Source organism: Ciconia boyciana, chromosome 1 (genome assembly GCF_034638445.1).
Source record: "Ciconia boyciana chromosome 1, ASM3463844v1, whole genome shotgun sequence".
Lineage (NCBI taxonomy): Eukaryota > Metazoa > Chordata > Aves > Ciconiiformes > Ciconiidae > Ciconia > Ciconia boyciana.
Window position 1 is genome coordinate 55,238,654 of NC_132934.1, and position 20,562 is coordinate 55,259,215.

Sequence of the window (20,562 nt, forward strand, 5' to 3'; positions counted from 1 at the left end):
CATGGCGTCTCTTCATTAGGTCCTGATTGTCTTTTCTGGCTGCTGACAGAAGACAGCAGTGTCTTGTTCAGCAGTTTGGACAGTTAAAGTGCTATGCTGGTTGGCACTGTAGGGCCCTCCCAGCAGGTCATCCTCTCTGGTGCTAGCAGTGTAGCGATCTCTCCTGGAAATGAATGGGATGGAGAATGGCTGCAGGAAGTTCACTCCCTCCCACCCTCCCTATTTACTGTCCCCTCTGAAGAAACTGAACCCCTCCAGAGCTTAGGATTTGCAAGCTCCCTACCCAGCTCCAAGCAGCAATGGGTTGAGGTTCTTCCAAATAGTGGGAATGGGAGATCAATCCACCACAGCTCAGCTTTTGCCTGTGTCTATCTGACACAAATGCAAGAAAGGACAAGCTAGTGCTTGCTTGCAAGTGGAATTTCAGTGCTTGCATTGCCCTAGGAGGCAGCAAAAAGAACAGAAAGGGAGTCTCTTGTTTCAGTCACAGGACAGATAGACCAGATCTCTCCCAAAAGACCTTACCAGTCAGTGCATGATTGTCTTCCTGCTCCACCTACCAGTTAAGGCCAAAGTAGGTCATGAGCGTGGCACAATAATTTGAAAATGTGGCACAGTGGATTCAGCACAGAAGTGAATGAATGCATGGAATGGGTTTCTGGTGCTGTATTCAAACCATCTCCAGGAGGAGTCTGTGTCCCAGCCTTGTCACTGATTCAGAGCTGGTCCCCCAGAGCCCAAACAAAGAAGCCGTGCCAGGGCCTACCAGGTAAGCAAGAGCAACAACAGGGTTGCCAAGGTACCTATGGGTACTCATCACCTGGCTTTAGCAGCATACAGCTTCAAACGCTTTTGTCTCAGCTCAAACACATGCGTACAAACACCTAAGCACACATACAGACTGTGGCACCACACATAAAAATGTGCGCAGGCTGCATAAATACACATTCCAATATGAACCCACCCCTGCCCCCCACAAATAGACACGTGCAAGAAATACAGACAAGTAGCAACAGGCATGCAACATACACATGGTGATCCCAAGCAGAGGGAACCCCTCTAAGCTATGTTCAAGCATGGTGAGTTTCTGGGAGATGAATCCTGGCAAAATGCATTGCAGGAAGAGGCCCACACAAGCAAGAGAATACACAAAAGGCATTCAAGGCATCTAAACACCTAAGTAACTGTTCCAAAAGCTCCTTGAATTTCACAGGAGTTTAGCTGCCTGTGTCGATGGATCTGGTTCCAAGGCCTGGAAGGAAAGCAGAGGGAGAAAGCGCAAAACTTTCACCTTATTCCCTTGACTGAGTTTTGTCTGTTCAGGGGCAGGTGTAATCTTTCTCCAGCTGACATGAGACTTAGCAGCCAGTGCCCATGGGCCTAGCTAGAAGTCTCATGTGATGGATGCATTCTCTCTGGATGCCTTGGAAATGTTGCAGGTATGTCATGCTTATGGCACATTGAATAAGCAAAGGAAACACAGCAAGGAGCCTGGTGACGCTCAGAAAGGTAGCTTGCTACTTTGGCCAAAAGCTAGTCTATGGGATGTACTCTCAAGGAGATGCCTGCTATACAGACACACATTGTTGGGGTAGCACCAAATGGGCTAGCGGTTTCCAACTTCACTTATGTTTAGAGTTCTCCCAGGATTCACTCGAATGCACAAACATACATCTCCTCCCAGACTGACAGGTGTTTGCAGCCATGTATTCACAAGTACACAGGCCACTGTGGACCATGCTGGGACAGCCATGCCAAGGTCATAGCAAGGGTGCATGAGAGTGATGTCTACCCTGCTCACGCCTTTGAGCAGAGCTCCATTCCCATGTGGCTGTAGTGGTTTCTCCCACCCAGAAATCAGAGATGCAGGCCTGCAATGGCATGTTGAGCAAGAGTTAGCTGCAGCTGGGAGAAGACTACTGCTCTGGATAACCTCTGGTCATGCTGACCCTTTCCATTGCTCCCTGCACTGCCCATGTGCTTTCATACAGTACAACTCAATCCCTCAGCGACCATGGCACATGGCAACACAGATGCACACACAGAGAGGCTGACTGGCCTTTTCTTAGACTGTGATCAGCACACCCAGGTGTCTTCAGGGATGAGCAGCAAGTGCCATGGCTGTGGAGGATGGTGGGTTGATGGATGTTCATCAAGGAACAATGCAAGTTTTCCAAAAGGGAAGGAGGGAGGTGTCTTGGCATCTGCCTAGAGCCCATGCCAGTTTTACATTGGCTCTGTCTCTGCTTATTCACCACGTCACACCTTGTCACTCTCCTCCTTTACTAACATGACACTAGACCACAAACCCTAGGTAGCTCGTGCCAAGCACCAGCTTAGATTGACTTGTCAGACAGAAAGGGACCAAATACTGCCAGACATTCACTCTCAGGTTTGCGACACAGCAGAACATCATGTAGGTGTTTACAAGCCAATGGCCTCTAGGCAATAAAGGAAGGTAGCCCTGTGCTTCTAAAAGACAGCATACTTCTCTCCAGCAACCTTACTTTACTGACATAGAGTAAAAGCAAAGAAACTCTGCTGACCCTGATGTGGGTCAGCCTGGAGTGATAAAAACTGCTCCTGCTTTAAATTCACCAGTCAGCCATCAAGAATAGAAATGATATTCTTTCTCTTGGCTTTCTCAGAAAAGACAATTTTGCTGCTTCCTTGCACTGGCTAATTTGCCAGACTGATCATTTCTTATTTCTTGAGTGGGCAAGAGCAGAACACCACCTCAGTGAAAGTGGCAGAGAAGTCAAAAATAGCCACCAAATATTATCTTTTAAAAATCTGGTCAGGGCTAGAATTTTCCAGGAGAGGAGAAGTAGAGGCCTGCCCTTCACTCATCTTCTGCACAGCATTGCACAGTCTGATGAAGACAACAGAGCAACAAGACAGTAATAAGAGGAGCAGAGTGGGCAAACAGCCAGCATAAGTCATTCTGAGGGAAGAGGCATAGAGATGAAATTGAAGAATCAGTGTGAGTAAGATGAGAGATAAGTAGATAAGAGGCCAGGGAGATGAGGCAGTAAACTGCTGGAGAGATCAAAACACCTGAAAATGAGGTTCTGCTTAGAGGAAGGACAGAGAGGGTCTAAAGGAGAGGAAGCAAAGTGGACAAGAATGGCACAGAGGGTCCGAGACCATGCTGCCTCCCCTCCCACTGGTACTGGGAAGGCCACAAAAAGAGGGAGGTGGAAGAGTTGGTCAGGAGATGAAGGCCCAGAGAGAGATCCCTGTGATCTACAGTAACAAATGTACTCTGCTGATGTCCCAGGGAGAAGACAATGGGGACCAGGGAAGAGAAAGTAATCAAAGAGCAAAGCACATAGAGAAGGAAACAGCCCTGTGCCTCACACAAACAGTCCCTAGCAATCAACACGGCATTTATTACAGGAAATTATTAACACCCTCTGCTACCCACCACCCCTCACCAATCCCAAACCTCCCCTGTTTGGGGACCCTTTCTTGGCACACACATATAACATCCAGATAAACTTTCCGAACCAGCAAAAGCAACCACTGAAACAACTTCAAACACCACAGACCAATAAAACCACAATGTAGAAGTTAACTTTCCCAAGCCCCCCCATGCCATTATTTAATAAGGAAATACTGTACAGATATAAAACCCACCCTTTTCCCAACCTGAATATAATTGCTTGAGTTAGTTTCTGTACATATATACACACATATTTACACAGTAATGCTGCAGTCAAGAAAGCAGATGATGTAAAAGTCACAAAGTGAATACATAAATTAAATAACTACCAGCAGAACATTAGGAAAGGTCACGTTGTTCCTACTTGGCAAAAATGTATTGTGGGACAGAGTCATTAAGTGTACTCCAATGTACCGTGCATGTGTGTATGTGTGTGCGCGCGCGTACAGGCACGCAAGCCTCACAGCATCCTGCTGCGTCGGGTTTGTTCATGTGTGTTTCACTTCCCCAGTGTGTCTCGTGTGTGCGCGTGCCCAGAGGAACCCCTGTCCCACAGCGTGGAATTTTTTTCTGACCTGTTGGAGTGTATACTGGTGCTTGCTATGAACCTTTAATGGCAGGAGGCCAGCAGGTTAAGAGATCTGTAACTACTAACACATCACAGAGATCCTCCTTTACCTCAGCACCCAGGGGACTGTACCCTTGGTGTCGGCAGGCATGAGTCCTGCTCTCTGCAATACGGTTTCACTGCCTTTTTCTATACACAAGCAGATTCATGCTGTGTCAGTTTTGTTGTCAGCAATGACAGAAGGGTGCCAGAATTCACTCAAATGGCATGGCTAGGAGAGGAATTTGGGGATGCTCAAGAGATGAAAAAAGAACTCAAAGCCAATTGCAAAGTGGTTTTTGTTGTTGCCATTGTTGCCGTTCTAATGGCAGACACCCAGGTCTGTCTGCAGTCAGCCCCAGGCAGGTCCAGAGAGCCCATGATGAAGATGAAGCAATAGTATTCGTATTGCCAGTGAGACAGTCAGCGCCCCAGTTTGCCTTTGAGGGGGGAGGAGGGAGGGAGCCACAGGGAAGTGTAGGTGGGTGAATGCAGCGAGGGTCTATGGCTTGGAAATCTATTTGGCTGCAAATTGAAAATAAGCCCTTGTGGGGACAACAATTGGGTCCCACTAGTTACTATCTCAATGTGCCCTGCAGCATCCAGCAGCATGGTAGGTGTGTTCCAGGTGGACACGCCAGGTGTGTTCAGCAGCAGGGAAGCACTTATGGGAAAGAGTGGGTGCAGACGGGGATCGTGGCTTGGAGTCCGTCCCCATTTGTTGCCAGCAATCCAGTTCCTTTCTTGCACACGGCTCCCAGGGGCTCCTGTGGTGAGCCAGGCATATGCCATCGAGAGGCAGCATGATTGGACCCTACCCTTTGCCAGCTTGGATTGAGCAGGAAGGGTGAAGTGTAATTCCTTAGAGCGATGGTGCAGAGAGTCAGCACAAAGTCCCTTCATCAACACTCCTCATCTTTATCCCCTACCTTTTTTCTTTTCTTTTTGGCAACCAAAAATATGTGGGGAAGTGCAACCTCCCACCCTTCTCCATGGGAAGGGCTCATCAAAGGTTGCTTGACTGGAGTGGAGGATGTGTGAAAGGCCTAAGTCTGATCATTGGCTGTGTTCCCAGGCTTGCTTCCATCTGTTGATAAGCAATGGAGGTGGGAGGATATGCCACATTTGATAGAAAGCTCTAAAGCAAAGACTTGCCTATAAAGATCCCTGAGGTATCTCTGATCACTCTAACCTGTCACCACCATCATATTCATTCTCTGTCTCCCCCTCTCTCTTTTGCTGGCAATGTTGCTGTGAGAAACAACCCTGATTTGAAGGTACAAAGGGGCTTTATTCAAGATGGATGCTAGTGTCTTCTTGGAGTGAGGAGCTCAACATCAGCATGCATTGCTGAAGTCAGAAACAAAGAGGACCATCCTGGCAACTCTTAACTCCACCGAATCCTTCAGGACATCACAAAGGAACCTTCCTCTCCCCATGCACTGGAAATTGAAATATCAATTCCCTATGGGCAAAGTTCATACTTGCACATTTCTGAGCATTTTGAACCCCACTGGGGTTCTCACCTGGAGAGTTCTGACAACACATGCTGGATTTCAGAGAGAACGGGATGGTTTTTTACTGAGGAGGTGGGGCCGGTGTGCTTCATTGTCTCAACTGACAACAAGTCCTGACTGCAGCTTCTTTCCTACTTATGATGTGACATGGCAAGTTCTGATATTGCCCTCACTGGGAGGCGTGATGGGAGACAGAGAACTACTACACCAGCCTCTGTTGTCTTGCACTACGGTAAAAAGCTGGTTTGAATACTCCAAGAAGTTTTATGATGTGGAGATCCATAGCTGCAAGTTCTACCTGCCAGCTGCTTTCCACTGTGCATGGCACATTTCTGATATTTTTTTGAATATTTCCTCCGTCTCCTTCATACACATCCTCCTTCAGCTCAGTACATACACTTCAGAAGAACATGGCTCATGAAAATACCTCTCAGAGAGCCATGCCTGGGGCTAGAGTGAGGAGGGAAATGTCAGAAACATTGCCAAAGGCGCCTAATCTTTCCTGGGAGGCTGGCTGCAAATATACAGTAGAGGTCACCAAACTGCAGAGGACGCAATGGTTTTAGCTCGGTATTCTTGTGTGCAGAAACCTTCAGAGAGGGGAAATGTTCCCAGCCACTGCCCCAGAAAATACTGGTGTTTCTACAGGAGAGAGAGAGAAATGGCAAGGGAGGGGATGTGGAGTTTTGTCAGGCTCTGGTATGAAATTCCATTCTTTCCTGGACAGGTAATAAACAGCACATGGGTGGTTTTCTAGTATAGACAACACCTGCTGCTAATATTACCTGATTGAATCGCTTGAATACTTAGAATGAAAATACACCAAATCTAAAATTCTAAATATATAATCAGAGTTTAATAACATCATCGATTTATTTTCTGGATTATGAATTACACCCTCCCCCCTCCCACACCCTCCCCTTCATCTCTGTCCCAAAATTTGTTGACCTGTCAGAACTAAAATAAACAAAGCAACCAGAAAAGATCGCTTATAGGAGAAAGGATTAACCTGATGGACACGTGGCCTAATCTATTATGGGAGAAGGCAAAATACCAGGCTCCTGTGGTTAGACCAGTGGTTCAGTCCAGAATTTCCAGTTTTTCTTTTCTGGTTGCCCTAGAGCATTCATTTGAGTGGTTTGTGGCACAGTTAATATTTGCAGAGCACTCGGAGTGTTAACAGTGCTACAACAGTATCAACACTAGATAATGATTTTGGCAAACTATCATTTGCCGATCAGTGGAACAAGGGACAGACCAGTTCGGAGAAAATACGAACCAACTTTCATCCCGCAACACAAAAATCAGAACCTTTAAGAAGAGATTTGAAAAAAGTTCCATTAACTTCTTTTTGGTTTGTTTTCGGCTTAATTTCCCTGCAGAGCCACCCTCCAGGTTTCCTCGTTCCAGGTGGGGAGGGACGGAAAAGTACCGAGATAACCGCCAAAGAGATTAGCTGCCCTCGCCAGCTGTCAAGCTCCCCCCCAAGCCCTTAGGAAATACCAGAAATTATCACAAGCTTTCCCAGGTCCAAGATTTCTAAACCAAAGTAGCATTGGAGAAGTCTCTTAATGTCAAAGTGATGGTCCAACCTGAGCGGCCAACTTGATGGTTCACCCCACCACTACCAAGACAGCGTAGTGCCTTGAGGCCCAAACTCCACAGAGAGATGCTGGTACAGAGAGTTTATATGCAAAAAGGAATTGGGGGTGTTCCCATCAAAACATGAAACCCTGCTGGCAAGGCTTGAAGTGACGTTCCGGCGTCTTCCATTCATGAAGATAAAGGTGACAGGGCGATACGGGGGGCCTAGGGGGAACACAACACACATGGGTTTCTCTCTCTCTCTCTCTCTCTCTCACTTTTTTTTTCCTCATTCATACGGCCTCGACCCGCGTAAACCGCTTCCAAAAACGCAGCCTGAAAAGTCGTAGAAAACAAACAGAACGGAAACAAACTTCCCCTCCCTCCCACCCCACGACCTGAATATTCACGAGAAGAGAAACACCAATTTATACAAAAACGCAATAAAAAAGAAATATTTACAAATGAAAGGAACGCCTTCTCGGTGGCCGCTGTCAGAGGCATCTGACAAGCTGCCTTGTGTTCTGGATTGCAGATCGCTCTGTTAATTTGTTTGGTTTCTTTTTTTTTTTTTTTGTTCTTTTCCTTTTTGTCCTTGTAACGAGAGAAGAGGGAAAGAATAAGAAGTTCCCTTACAAAGACTCTCCCCCTCTTCCCTCCTTAATTTCCTCAGTGAAATATAAGAAAATATTCCCCTCACCAACCCTGCCCACCTTCTTCTCACACTCTTTGACTTTACAGGCAAATCCCACCCTCCCCCCGCCCCAGCTTTAAAAAATAAATAAAATAAATAGGTAAATAAATAAAAGGCCTTCTGTTGGCTTAAAAAGAGAAAGATAAGATAAAATCAACCAGGGTGCGGTGAGGAATGCAAGAGAGGTGGCTTTCAGCTCCAAGAAATGTGGCTCATAAAGACAGGGCTGCCATCTTCTTTCAGAGTCAGTCCCCAGCAGTGTCCCCATGCCCTCAGCACAGGGCTCTCTCAACCCTTCCCCTGGTGAGCCATGGTCATCGAGACACTAGGACAGACCTAGGATAAGCAGGAGAGACTGCCATATCTCTCAGGACAGGAGAGGTCGGCCCACACCCCCACCTCAGGAGGAAGAAGACACATGAAAGGGGAGTTCAGCTTCTCACTCCTACCACTGCTCCCTTTCCTTTAGTTTAACTTGCATCTAAAATGATACAATGGAAAGAAAAAAAACCACTCTCATCGATACTAGGTGCACCAGGAAAGCTGTCACTACAACTGCAGGGATGGGAAACCCTAGGCTATTCCAGCTTTGCACCTGTGCTAGTATCTCTCTCTCTCACACACAGAAGCACACATACATGTACACACGCATCTCAGCCTTGCACGTCTTGTCTTCAGCCCAAGTTTCTGTGCTCTCTGGCATTTATTCAAGCACACCCCTTCACAGGAAGACAAGCTGTGTACTTCCCTGTACATTCAATAGTAAATATACATATGTATTTCCCACAGGTGCGCACACCCTCCTCCTATTTCCACATGTGCAAGGAGGCATTGAAACAGTCCACCAGCACCACCGCCACCACACACACCCTTTCATGGCATTTTTTTTCCTCTCCAGCACTATGCCAGCATTGGCAGAGGGCACCCTATTCTTTTTGTTCCAACCTGCTGACCAAGGACAGGGAGGGCAGAAGGATGAAAACCCTTTTTTCCCTGCCCTCCTTGCTGAAAGGACATGGCAAAACAGGCTTGGTGTACCCTGAAGCGACAGTGGCAAAACTCCCCACCTTTCCCTACTCTTTAGCTCTGTTCCACTGTGTTTGTTATCCAGACACCTTATAGGATTCTGAGTTTATTTTGCTTTCTCCACAGACATTTCAAGTATAAAGTTATCATATATACTCGCGTATAGGCTAACCCATACTATACACTGCTCCCACCCTTGAAGTATGTCACAACTAGCGAGCAATTCACAGCTAATGAACCAACCCTGCGCCCCTTTCCCCAAACTGCTCTCATTTCAGTGCAAACCAGAATCCTCTGTCAGAGATCCCAGCAGCCTCCCTGACTCCAGGGTTGCTTTCCCAAACTCAAACCCCAGTTCCTTTCCATCTCTCCTACCGGTCTGCCACAGATTCAACGGCTGTAATAGCCATGGTGAAACCACTAGCCAGACCTGCAGACAAGCCTTCTCTCCCTCCCCCCACACCCCCCAACAGACAATTCAAAATTTTAGCGTAAAATTTCTCAGCATATACGCAAATATATATATATATTTCAGCCCTAAACCCCCATAGTCTTCACAAAATAATGTAACGAGAACCTCAGTATAGCTAACATATAAGTGCATCATCAAGTTAGTCGTGTTATTCCCCCTTCACTTTCTCCATGTCTTCAAACACTACTCTTTTCTAGGCAGTTTTAGGAAGAGTTGCCTGAGCAAGCGTATTTTCCTGCATGTCCATTACACTGCTTCTGCTGTCTCCTCCTGCCACACACACACGTGTGTGTGCACATGCCTTTCTCTGCCGGGAGCCAGCAAAAGTGAAACGCTAGAGTCACTGCTGCTCCCCCTCAGCCCACCTCTTCCCTGTCTTTTTCTCCGCTTCCTGAAATCACGAGCGAGGATATCCAACTCCGACGTCACTGTAAAGTGCAATGGCCAGGAATGGAGGAGAATGGGAGGAGTGAGAACATGGAAAAAGAGATAAAAGGGGAGGGGTGGGAAAGAGGAGGAGGAAGAGGGGAAACCAAAGAGGTGGCACTTGTCACCAGTGCTGCACTACTCGGAACTCCAGTATCCCACAAACTAAGGACGACTCAGGAGAGTAGCTGATGGGATTGATCCCACCCCACCCTCCCATGCTCCACATACACCCCCAGTCCCTCCCCGCGCTCTTCCCCTCTCACTCAAACGTCAGACTCAATACTGGAGAGTTTCTCATAAACATGCCCGTTGCTGGAGCCATTGAAAGCCCTGGGGTTTTTGTTGTTAGGCACACAGGGGTTGGACTGGTTCCCTATACAGATGTCCTTCTGGAAACGGGCTGGCACAGCCCCATGAAGGGCTGAGACCACCGGCTTGTTGGTGGTGACGATGGCTCGGAAGTCTGGCCTGGCTTTGGGCCCTCCTGCCACCACAGGCTGCCTGAAGAAATAAGATTTGCTGCCGTGGAGCAAGCATTGGTCATCCCCAAAAGTGGGGATGAAAGGGTTTTGGGTGACCCGGTCGGGGTAGAGCGACTTGCTGAGCATGTAGCCCCCGCTGCTGCCGGGGTTGTTGTGGTGGTGGTAGCTGGTGGCGGGCACTGAGGACTTGTTGTTGGCAAAGGTGGTCTCACTGGCTGGCATCTCAAACATGTGGGCATAGGGGCTCCCCTCCAAAAAGCGGCCCTTGTCCTTGAGGCTGACGCTGCGGGGGGCCAGGGCCGAGTCATCCTTCTGCAGGTCCACAAAGGTGTCGTAGGAGTGCTGCCGGCGGAGCTTGTTGCGGTTCTTCTTCTGCACCTTGGAGGCAGAATTGGAAGGGCTCTGAGGATATTTGGAGGAGGAGGTGGCGCTGGTGGCCACGGGCACAGGGGCAGGCTGCTGGTCCAGCTCTTGGAGTGAGTTGTCCTCACTGATGTCGTACAGGTTGCCCGCTTTCTTGCAGGCCTCACAGCGGATGCAGGCCTGGCGGGTAGAGTTCTGCCCCACCACCGATGGCGTGTAGTTGTGCAGCTTAGAAGGGCAACCACGGCAGAAATTAGCCCCAGGCCGGTCCTCCCAGTCTAGGTTGGTCAGGTTCTTCTCCCACGGCGCTGGGACCCCGCTCACAACGCCATGCTTGTGCTCGTTGCCTCCACCAAACTCGCCCGAGCCATGCTTGTGGTGGGCCCTGTTGGTGCAGGATCCACCCCCTCCTCCTCCCGTGTCACGCTTAAACTCATCTCCCCGCTCTTTGTAGATATCTGTCAGGTCCACATGTTCCCAGTGCGGCGAGTTCTCCTTGGCCCGAAACTGGTCCAGGTAGAAGTCCCGTAGCCCTTCCTTGTCCCTGAAGTAGCGCTTGTGGTCGGGCGAGCGGGGTGGGCGCCGGCGGTAGGCCAGCTCTATCTCATCAAACTCCCGCCGGGACTTGGCAGAGGCTGGGCGCTTCTTCAGGCTGTCCTTGTACTGCTGCTTCCGCCGCTTGGCCGCATTGCCCTCAATGTTGCCGTAGGTGACCGTGTGAGTGGAAATGTCAGAGACATCTGAGCGGATCAGATCATCGTGGGCCCCACTGCCCCCATAGCGGTCACTCTTGAAGGAGAACTTGCCATAAAGGTCGCCCAGCTGGCTGTGCTTGGCAGGGGGTAACCCCAGGTCCAAGGGCTTCTTCCCGATGGACCGCGACTGGGCGTTGAAGGGTGGGTTGTCACAGTCGTAGAGCCCATCGATGGAGCTGGTGCTGCCAATGCTGTGGGGGCGGTGGTGGTGGTGGTAGTGGTCCTGATACACATTGCTGTCCTTCAGCTGGAGGTTGCCAAAGGTCCTTTCCACCTCACTAATATAGTCACTAAAGAGGTTCTCCTCGCAGGGGGGGTTGTTGTAGGACTTGCAGTCTGAGTGGGTGAAGCTGCGGCGGTGCTCGGAGATATCGTAGACCGATGACTCGCGGCGGATAAAGTCCAGGGCACTCTGCGGTGAGCCATTAACCCCTGACAGGTTGGCCATGTTCTTGGCTGTCCGAAGCAGGCGGAGGATGTTGGAATGGGTGTTGTTCATAGTCGCCGTGGGGGAGTTCATTGCTGACTGGCGTTCCTCAATGGCCACGCCATGGATGCAGCTGTAGATACCCTGAAATGAGAGACAGCAGGAAGGTGAGTGGTCCTGCAAAGAATACACGAAAGGGAACCTGAACTGGGAAGCACCCTGTGCAGCAACAGCATGTTCCTGTAGGACAGCAAGGCCTGTCAGCCTTCCATCATGAAGCACAATCAAATCAAATTAAATCAGACCTGGTCTACCAACCCTTGCTGTTCTGCCCCTCTTTCTTGCCCCTCATATTTTTTCCTTCCACTCCAGTACTCTTCCTCTGCTTTGCTTCATGTCATATCTGTACGATGCAGGAGTACCTGCTTGCATCTCTAAGAGTTACTCAAATCTAGTAGGTGTAACATGGAATTGCAAATGGGGAAAATAATATCCTTGGGAACAAAAGCATCAAGACAAATGATTCTGTGTGGATGAGAGGAAGAAAGTCTGTTTTGGCCCTTGAAATTCATCTGGACATCAGTGAATCAACGAGGAGCTATCTTAGAAAGGGAACAGCTTCATTTGTCATAAACTTAGCTACATTAATCACCAGTACAGATTAGAAAAGGAAACAGAGAAAGAGCAGGACTGCTGAATAGGTATTTAGGTGTCTTGCATCCGGCTGAGTGAGGTACAATAGAATTTTTAATTGCATTCTGTTAAATTTAACAGTGATAACAGGCTCCAAATTGACATCCCTGAAAGCGAAAGTCCTCTATTCAACCTCAAATCAGACAGCAGAAGTGCCTGATTCCTCCACATTCCCCACTAGCTCATTTCATCCATGACACAGACTGCTTGCAAGGGCTACCCACCCCTAGGAGCAAAAGGAAAGGGGCTCATTTATTCCCTGGCCTGCCAAATGGCACCTGCTGATTAATGTAAATTGTGAAATGGACACCAACACATCATGTTACCATGGTTTCTCAGCAGCTAGCAGATGATTAACACTTTTCAGACTTTTCACCATCCTGGCCCAGGTCTAACAGATAACCCCAGAATGAAAGAATCTGTACTTAGCTAAGGATCACCAAACACAATCCCCCATCTCATCTCCAGACTAAACCAGGTTAGAAACTAACAATATAGAAGAGCGGCTGTGCCCCTGCATTCAAAAGGCTTTGTCATTTCTCCTCAACAATATGTTATGTAGCAATTACGTGCTCCTTGCACAATCAAAGCTAATTCTGTTACATTGGACACTGAGGTCAGAAATGCTGAGATTTGACCTCACTTCAGAATGGATCAGGAGAAGGGACCAGTGGCTTGAAAGAAGAAAAAAGCCTCCAAATGGGACACTGCTAGCTTATAGCAGAAAGATGACTCAGAAATTACTAGAATCTGCTTTAAATGTAAATATTATACCCTAAGGCAGATTTGTATAAAGCAATTGCTAAGTTCATGTGGTCATCCTCTCTGGAAGGATTTCTGCATGGTTTAGGGCATGGCTTTTGGTTAGGGACTTCTGACTGTCCATGATAGCACACTTCTAGTTAACATAAGGTCAGCTGAACAGCTGTAATATAGAGGACAATGAAAAACTCCTGAATTTCTAATCATGTTTTCCATCATTACTTGACTTATTGTCCCCAAATTTGGCCTCCTAACAACTCACTTTGGAGGACCAGACAGTTACAGTTAACTTCTCTTTATACTGCATTTTCATTTCCATGTGAAATTTCCATTTCCATGACCATAATCCAGCAGAGACCAGAGATGTCACATTAGATGCTCTTGCAACATTAACAGTGAAAAGATGCCAGCCCTTATCCTGCAGACCACCACTCTATCCCACCTGTGTGTTAGACAGTCTTGGTGGATTTGCCCATCTCCAGCACCTAGGACTGTCTGAATAAATCCTCTGTTCCTCCCTGCTAGCTAATGACACTCACCCTGCTGATGGAGAAGACCACACCGGGCTTGCCAGAGCAGACGCCCATGAAGCAGTGGCGGAATTGCCAGTAGAAGAGATGCTCACAGATGAAGGTGATCAGACTGAGGGCCATGGCTGCTCCCAGCATGTAGAAAACACCTGCCATGTTATCTATATCCAGTTGGCTGCTCATAACCTCGTTCTTCTCATTGTGACAAATGCCTGTGAGCCACAGCGCTTCCAGCTCTTCCATCTCTCCTAGAAAGACAGAGAGAAGGAAAGAAACAGGTTAGCCAGCCCTGCAATGGCTAAAGAGCTCAAGCTGGGATGGACTGAAAGCAAGAAGCTGATCTAAGGTCATTTCCAGTGGCCATGCTCTTTTTCCACATCTATTATGTCCATGAAATATCCTGATTGTCCTTCTGATAGGGGCAGGTGCAATTTGTCACAGGGAAGGCAACAGGATTTTTCCACAGTCAGATATTAGCCACAAAAAGCTGTACCACAGGACACAGCTATCACACTTGTCAAATAGCTACAATGAGATCCTGAAAAAGTTGTCCACCAGATAACTGAAGACCTGGCCTCACAAACTTCCACTTTCATATTAGGTCAATGAAGGGAAAAATCAGTGACTGATACTGGCAGACAAAAATGAGCCACTTCTAAATGAAAACACTGTACATTTCCAGCTCAAAATTCAAAATGTTGATTTTTTTTAAAATCAAAATGTCTGATTTTGAATTTGTTTCCATCATATCCATAGCTCATTAAAACTAGGTGCAATGTTCCCAAAAATATTAGTGCATTTTTACCTGTTTTTCTTCCCTCCAATTTTGTCCAAATTCAACACTTCCAAGCCCCTTGACCAATCAAAAATATTACTAATTTGTATCAGCTAGGAACAAATGTTCTGTAGTCTAATTTCATACCCCACTTACTCCCATTATGGTATTTTCATGAGGGGAGAGAGAGAGAGAGAAACACATACTGAGACATTCAGAAACAAACTAATTTTGCAGGTTGGCAATTCTTTTCATGCTGTTAGGAAAGTTACTTTTCCACATTTTCAACCTCCAGGCCAGTGACAGGGGGGAAAAAATCCGTATATTTATGTGGCACCATAGCACAGTCTTTAAAGCTTTATGGAGAACTTACATCTTTTTTCTGAAATAATACATATTAGGCTGTTTAGAAGACAGAACACCCTATCCATCAGGTGGCCAATTTTCTACTGAAGTATATCAGAGCTATGTTCGTTCCATATTTATTATGCTATATGTTACTTTCAGATTTCAGAAAAAATAAATACTTATAAATAAAATAACCTGTGAATTTTATTTATTCAAAAAAAGGACACAGCAAGATGTAATATGGAATGGAAAGGGAAAGCCAGAGAAATATTTTCTAAGAAGGAATTACTTATCTCATGAATAATTTTTTTTTTCATAATAACAATTTCTCTGTAAAGGATGAGAATAATTAGGTAACTATAATGTTCTGATTAAAAACTCACTCCAAAATATGCTTCTGAGTTGCAAGTCCTTCCGTAGTTTTTTTTAAGTTTTGGAAAATCTGAGTTAACTCTTTCATCCAGAATTATTTATCCTTTAATTTTGTAAACTCTGCATGGCTTGATCCTGTCTAGAACTATAAAGCATGGGATGACCACAGAAAGTCCAATATAATTAGTGGGTTTGGTCATGGCAAAACCTCAAAGGTAGTGAAAAGTTCACAACAGAAATCTTGTTTTTACAAGACATTCTTCACACAATATACTTTTCAAACACACATCTGAGCTGGTTCTATGAAGCCTTTAGAGCTTTTGACATTGCTTTTGACAATACTGCTACCCTGCCTCAACAACATAAAACAAGTGACATCCTCACATTTTTGGTGTAACGCCTCTAACAAACTCTTGTTAATAATCTCCTGCTCTCGACTCAAATCTGAAGCACCAGAGGTAGGAACTTCTGTTTCCTACATGCAAAACTTGGTATTTCTTAGGAAAACTCCAACTCCTCTTTTTCTTGTCGCTTACCATCTCCAAAAAGCTGTAGAATGGCAAGATCAACCTGGCGCTTCCAGCCTGAGTCCTTTTGGATGGCAATGCCATAGCCGGTGGAGGCAAACACTTTCCCACTCCCAATCGTCACTAGCTTGCAGCCTTCATCTCTGCCAGCCATGTAGTTTAGCACTGCTGCATCATAAATGAAAGCATCCAACTTCCTGCACAGGTACAAGAAACAAGAGGGGTATAGTACGGAACAGATAGAATCTGTATGAGTTCAAAGGTGTTCTCAGGTAATTAAGGCAGAAACAAACCTCTTTCAGATAGACTACAATAGGTTGCATCTTCACCTTCATCAGAGTTAACTAAAATCTGAGCCTAAAAACTTGTTTACAGGTGAAGCTAGATTATAAATTAGGACTGTCTATTTCTTTCTGACTCCTTGATAATCATCATTTCTGATCTGAAAGAAAATTTGGAATACAAGCATACTGCAAGATAAAGATGAATGAAGAGCAAGTCAGGGGGATCTATAGTCTTAAGAATAGCTTGTATTTCTGTACTGCCTTTCATCTCAAAGGAACCTAAAATGCTTTATAAAATGTATCAATATTAGATAGCAAAGTAGGGGTTGGAGTAAGGGAAAGATTATCTCCGATTCAAACCGCTGGCATGACTTAGCTGAGCAAAATGTCATTTTTTTTCAAATTAAATATAGTCAGGACATCATGTTTAACTCCTCGGTTACTGTGAAAAGCAGTACTGGATCTTTACCAATGTCAAGTGGCCACGAAGGCAGCTTTATGGTTTACCATGCTAAGTAGCTCTTTGGTAAAGAGTGCTTAGCTGAAAACCACAAGAAAAAATCTGTTTCAACACAGAGAAATCCCCATTAAGGGCTGGGATGGGTAGACAGCACAACAGACTGATGAGAGCCTTCCTCGCACTGCAACAAATTGATTTGGGTGTGGGGAGCAGTCTCAGGGGGCTGCATCTTCTACGTAACCAAAGACAGCCGATGAGTAAATCCTCCCAGTAGATCTGAAATGAAGCACTTTCTGATAAAAGACCAGAGACCTTCCACCTTGCACATTCTCACACCCACGCTATCTTTTCAATCCACCTCCTGTACACATATTTCTAGTTTGGTGATTATCTCAGTTCAAGTGCGTATCTGTGGGGAAGTCTGTGGGGAAGGGTGGATATGAAGCCAGGATGACATCTACTGCAAGTGATGAGCTCTATTTCATCCATATATTTCCAGGACAGAGCATATTTATTTCCTGGATGATGACTATCCTGGCAAATGTACCTTCCCAGGATGGCATCCAACAATGGTACAATCATTTATAATGGGCTATGTGCCTCTGAACCTGGCAAACAGGTTTAGGAATATTCCGTCAATCTAGTAATTAAATTGGCTGAACATCTTCATTTGTGCTTTGGAATGAACTTTCTCATAAGAGTGCAACATGAGTGTAAGCAAGAATGGTTTTTTTCACTGGCGCTGGGTTCTGACAATCAAAATGGTTAGCTCTGGGAGGAGGTCTTTAATTATAAAGGACAAAGGCTTGCAAAATGGGGTTTTAAGTTAGCTCCTTTACAGATTCACTGCTATTAAAATAGGATGAGTTGTTCAAACATACTTTTTGATAATGATTTTTCCCACATTTTCCAAATTACCCAAGGAAATGCTCCCATTTTATATACTTCCTTATTATTCAAACAACATTTTGTTCAGCCCTTGATACTAAAACATTCCAGAGAGACAGGCTACTTCCAAACTATTTGCTTCAAGCACACCTTCCATTACACTGTATTAGCTAGTGATACACTGGGGTGGGATTAGTCTGACAAGGATTGTTTCAGCTTTCTGATTAACATAATCTTTTATGCACAGAAGGAGGGAAAACAAAGGAATTTCCAGATTACAGTATAAATGCTCTGAAAAAAACTTTTTCCACAGAGGTCTGTGAGCTTTTCCTGTGTATGCATAAGGACCCATCAGCATGAAATATCTTGGTGAAGCAAGGTCTTCGGCACTAATATACACAAGGCTAACATACACAAGGGTACAGGAGAGCCTCTTTTTTTTTTTTCAAATAGTCTTATAAACACAGCAAAACCAGAAACTCTTACACAGATGTCAATAGAAAAACCTGGCTAAGAGAACCACAGAATTATTCTTCTGCATTGCGTGTGGTCTTGCTATACTTTTAACCACGGAATAATAATGGAGGCTCATTTTCCAAATCCCACTAAAAATTTTCTGGACAAGCATGCAAGGAAGTCAGGTTTCTGTGGTGAGTAAGCATGGAAGAAGAAAGCCTCACCCAGTCTTCAGCGAGAACAGTGCATCATCCACCCCCCTCTGATTGAACTTCACCATGTAGCTGTGCATTTCAGGGTAGTTGTTGCGAATGTTCCTTTCTGTGCTGCCATTGGGAACCGTCCCGAAGCGGAAAGGGGGCGAAAAGTCATTGGGTTTCTGGAACTGGAGAGACAGAAAAAGAATATTTCTCACAATCTTTCGGCAAGAAGCAGTCATCTGAATGGGTGAACACACTATCCTCGGAAGGTAGTTCTGATTTTATTTTACTATCAGTTGGAAAACATTATCAAGAATATATTATATTTCACTGTTTTCAAACACAAACATCTCCTGTTAGTGCCTAAGAACCAAGAAGTGAATCCGAGCAACGTGGTCTTTTTGTCCACTCTGGATTAAGTGCATAAAATAGCCAGTGATCAAAGATTAAAAGGAGGTTAGATAAAAGGAAAAAGGAAAAAGGAAAGGGAAAAGGTAACAGTGGCTTTACAACACAGTGAAAGAAAGATTTTCAATAAAATCTATGTGCATTTTATCCAAAAAGAGTCATTTATTTTCTAAGTATCTTTTTCAGCTCTGTGGATGCCTTTGCACTTCCTGATTCTGACTGAAGTAGAAAAGTAATTAATGAGGAGAGATGCCTCTCAGAACACCTCACACCCACTTCACCAAACGAATGATCAGCTTTCAAACTTTTGGGCAAATGTCCCAAATGAAATGCTATTAGTGGTTGCAAGTTGCTAGTAACATTTGATGCCCAGAACAGAGCTGGCAGAATACTCCAAACCTTATGCTGCTCCCAAGAAATACATTCATCATAACATTTCCCTACGGCTGCAAGGCTGTGAGATTTTATATGCCACTTGCTTAACTCAAGTCATAATCAATGTTCTCTGGGGTTTTATGAGCAGTAAAATTTAGACTGTCAATTATCAAGACTGCTTAAAATCCCTAGAACCAGCAGACAGGAAGGAGCACGGAATTGTAAGCCAGGAACTGAATAAGCAGTAAAGGAAAAGATGCAAAGGTAGGTTAAATGGAAGGAAGCCCCCTCCTCTCTTGATATATCAAGCAGTAGCTTGCCTGGTGCTAATTCTTGACTTCAGCTGTGACTGTATATTTGGATGATGCTGAGAAGCATGCTAAGAACATGCTAACAGTCAGACCAAACCCACTGAACAGCAACAGTTCACCTGGTACATGAATATATGCAGTCATGTACTGCCACCTTCTATAGTGGAAATGTGGCTACAGTCTATAGCTATAGCTTAAAAAACATGCAGATGAGCCTTGTTCTCGAGTAATGCTCAAAGCCAGTTTGGAACCTGGTCAACGCAGCTGAGGGGGCCAAAGCCACTAAGCAGTGTACCTCATTCACAACATCTCAGCAATAAGGCCAACCAGGAGCTGTGTCTGCGGGTAGGTGAACGCACCGTTCACATCACCTGTTTCTGTGTACCAGTCAACTCATCTGGCTGTGCAAGGAATCATCTCTCCAGTTTGGATGGCGCAATGGGCTGGCTTGTATGTGCACACATGAGTGTGTGAGAGAGAACACATGTCCTACTGCTTTAAACCAACAGAAAACATCAGGGCTGTTTTTTGAAACACAGGTTGGCACATCACCAGAAAAAAGAGGTTTCACATAGCATAAAACAGGCAGTAAGGTGGCTCTTAGAGCCTTGTCACACTCCCTAGGGATGAAGACAAACTCATAGCTATCAAAACCTGTAATGAAAGCAAACTTTGATGGGAGAACAATCACTGCAGCGTGCTGAAATTATTCTTTTTTACCAAGCTGATTATAGCAGCAGCTTAGGGGACCCATCACAAGAACGACATTGCCATACCAGCCACAAAGGAACACCGTCTCTCCCCTGACATGCTAAAACAGGAGTTTGCAAAGTGGGCAACTTGCTTGCCCAGAGGCTGCAGAACCCAGCCTAGAGGGCAGAGGGGGCACCCCCCATCGCCATAGAGCCCTTCAACAAAGTAAAGTCAGCAGGGCAAGCAGCAGGCAAGCCCAACCAATGTTGGTGTGACCTCAGCTTCAGCATGCCCTTTGGAGGGGCAGCAGCTATGAGATCCTCTCTCTGGGCCCAAAGAGTGTTAAGAGAAAAAGGGACCCCATCCAATGTCCATTTTATATCTCCACCCTCCATTCCCAGCGATACAATCTCTAGTTTTGTCTGCTTCCATCACTGTGTCTATGAACTGGAGTAAGAAGGATTACAGAGTCAGGCTGAGCTGCGATAAGGGAAACAATTTGAACTATCCTTTGTCCCCGCTGTGTTCCAGGGCCCATCTTAGCAGCCAGAGGTGAAAGGCTCCATATTTAATTTTTAACTTCCTGGGCAATCAGTAAATAATGAAAACATTCTTCTTGAAGGAAACGACTGTTTTTGGCAACTGGAAAAGCATGTTTCTAGAGAAGGAAGACAGGCTG

At 45.7% G+C, this 20,562-nt stretch overlaps 1 protein-coding gene across 1 annotated transcript in view; it reads right to left on the bottom strand.

Moving 5' to 3' along the window:
• Nucleotides 1–10,037: 10,037 nt before the first annotated feature.
• GRIN2B (glutamate ionotropic receptor NMDA type subunit 2B) overlaps nucleotides 10,038–20,562 on the bottom strand; it is a 167,879-nt gene continuing 157,354 nt past the window's right edge. The window contains exons 9-12 of the mRNA XM_072867443.1: nucleotides 18,121–18,281; nucleotides 15,818–16,005; nucleotides 13,796–14,034; nucleotides 10,038–11,945 (exon numbers count right to left, since the gene is read on the bottom strand). Of these exons, the coding sequence (XP_072723544.1) occupies nucleotides 10,038–11,945; nucleotides 13,796–14,034; nucleotides 15,818–16,005; nucleotides 18,121–18,281 (2,496 nt within the window). The remainder of the gene's footprint in view (nucleotides 11,946–13,795; nucleotides 14,035–15,817; nucleotides 16,006–18,120; nucleotides 18,282–20,562) is intronic.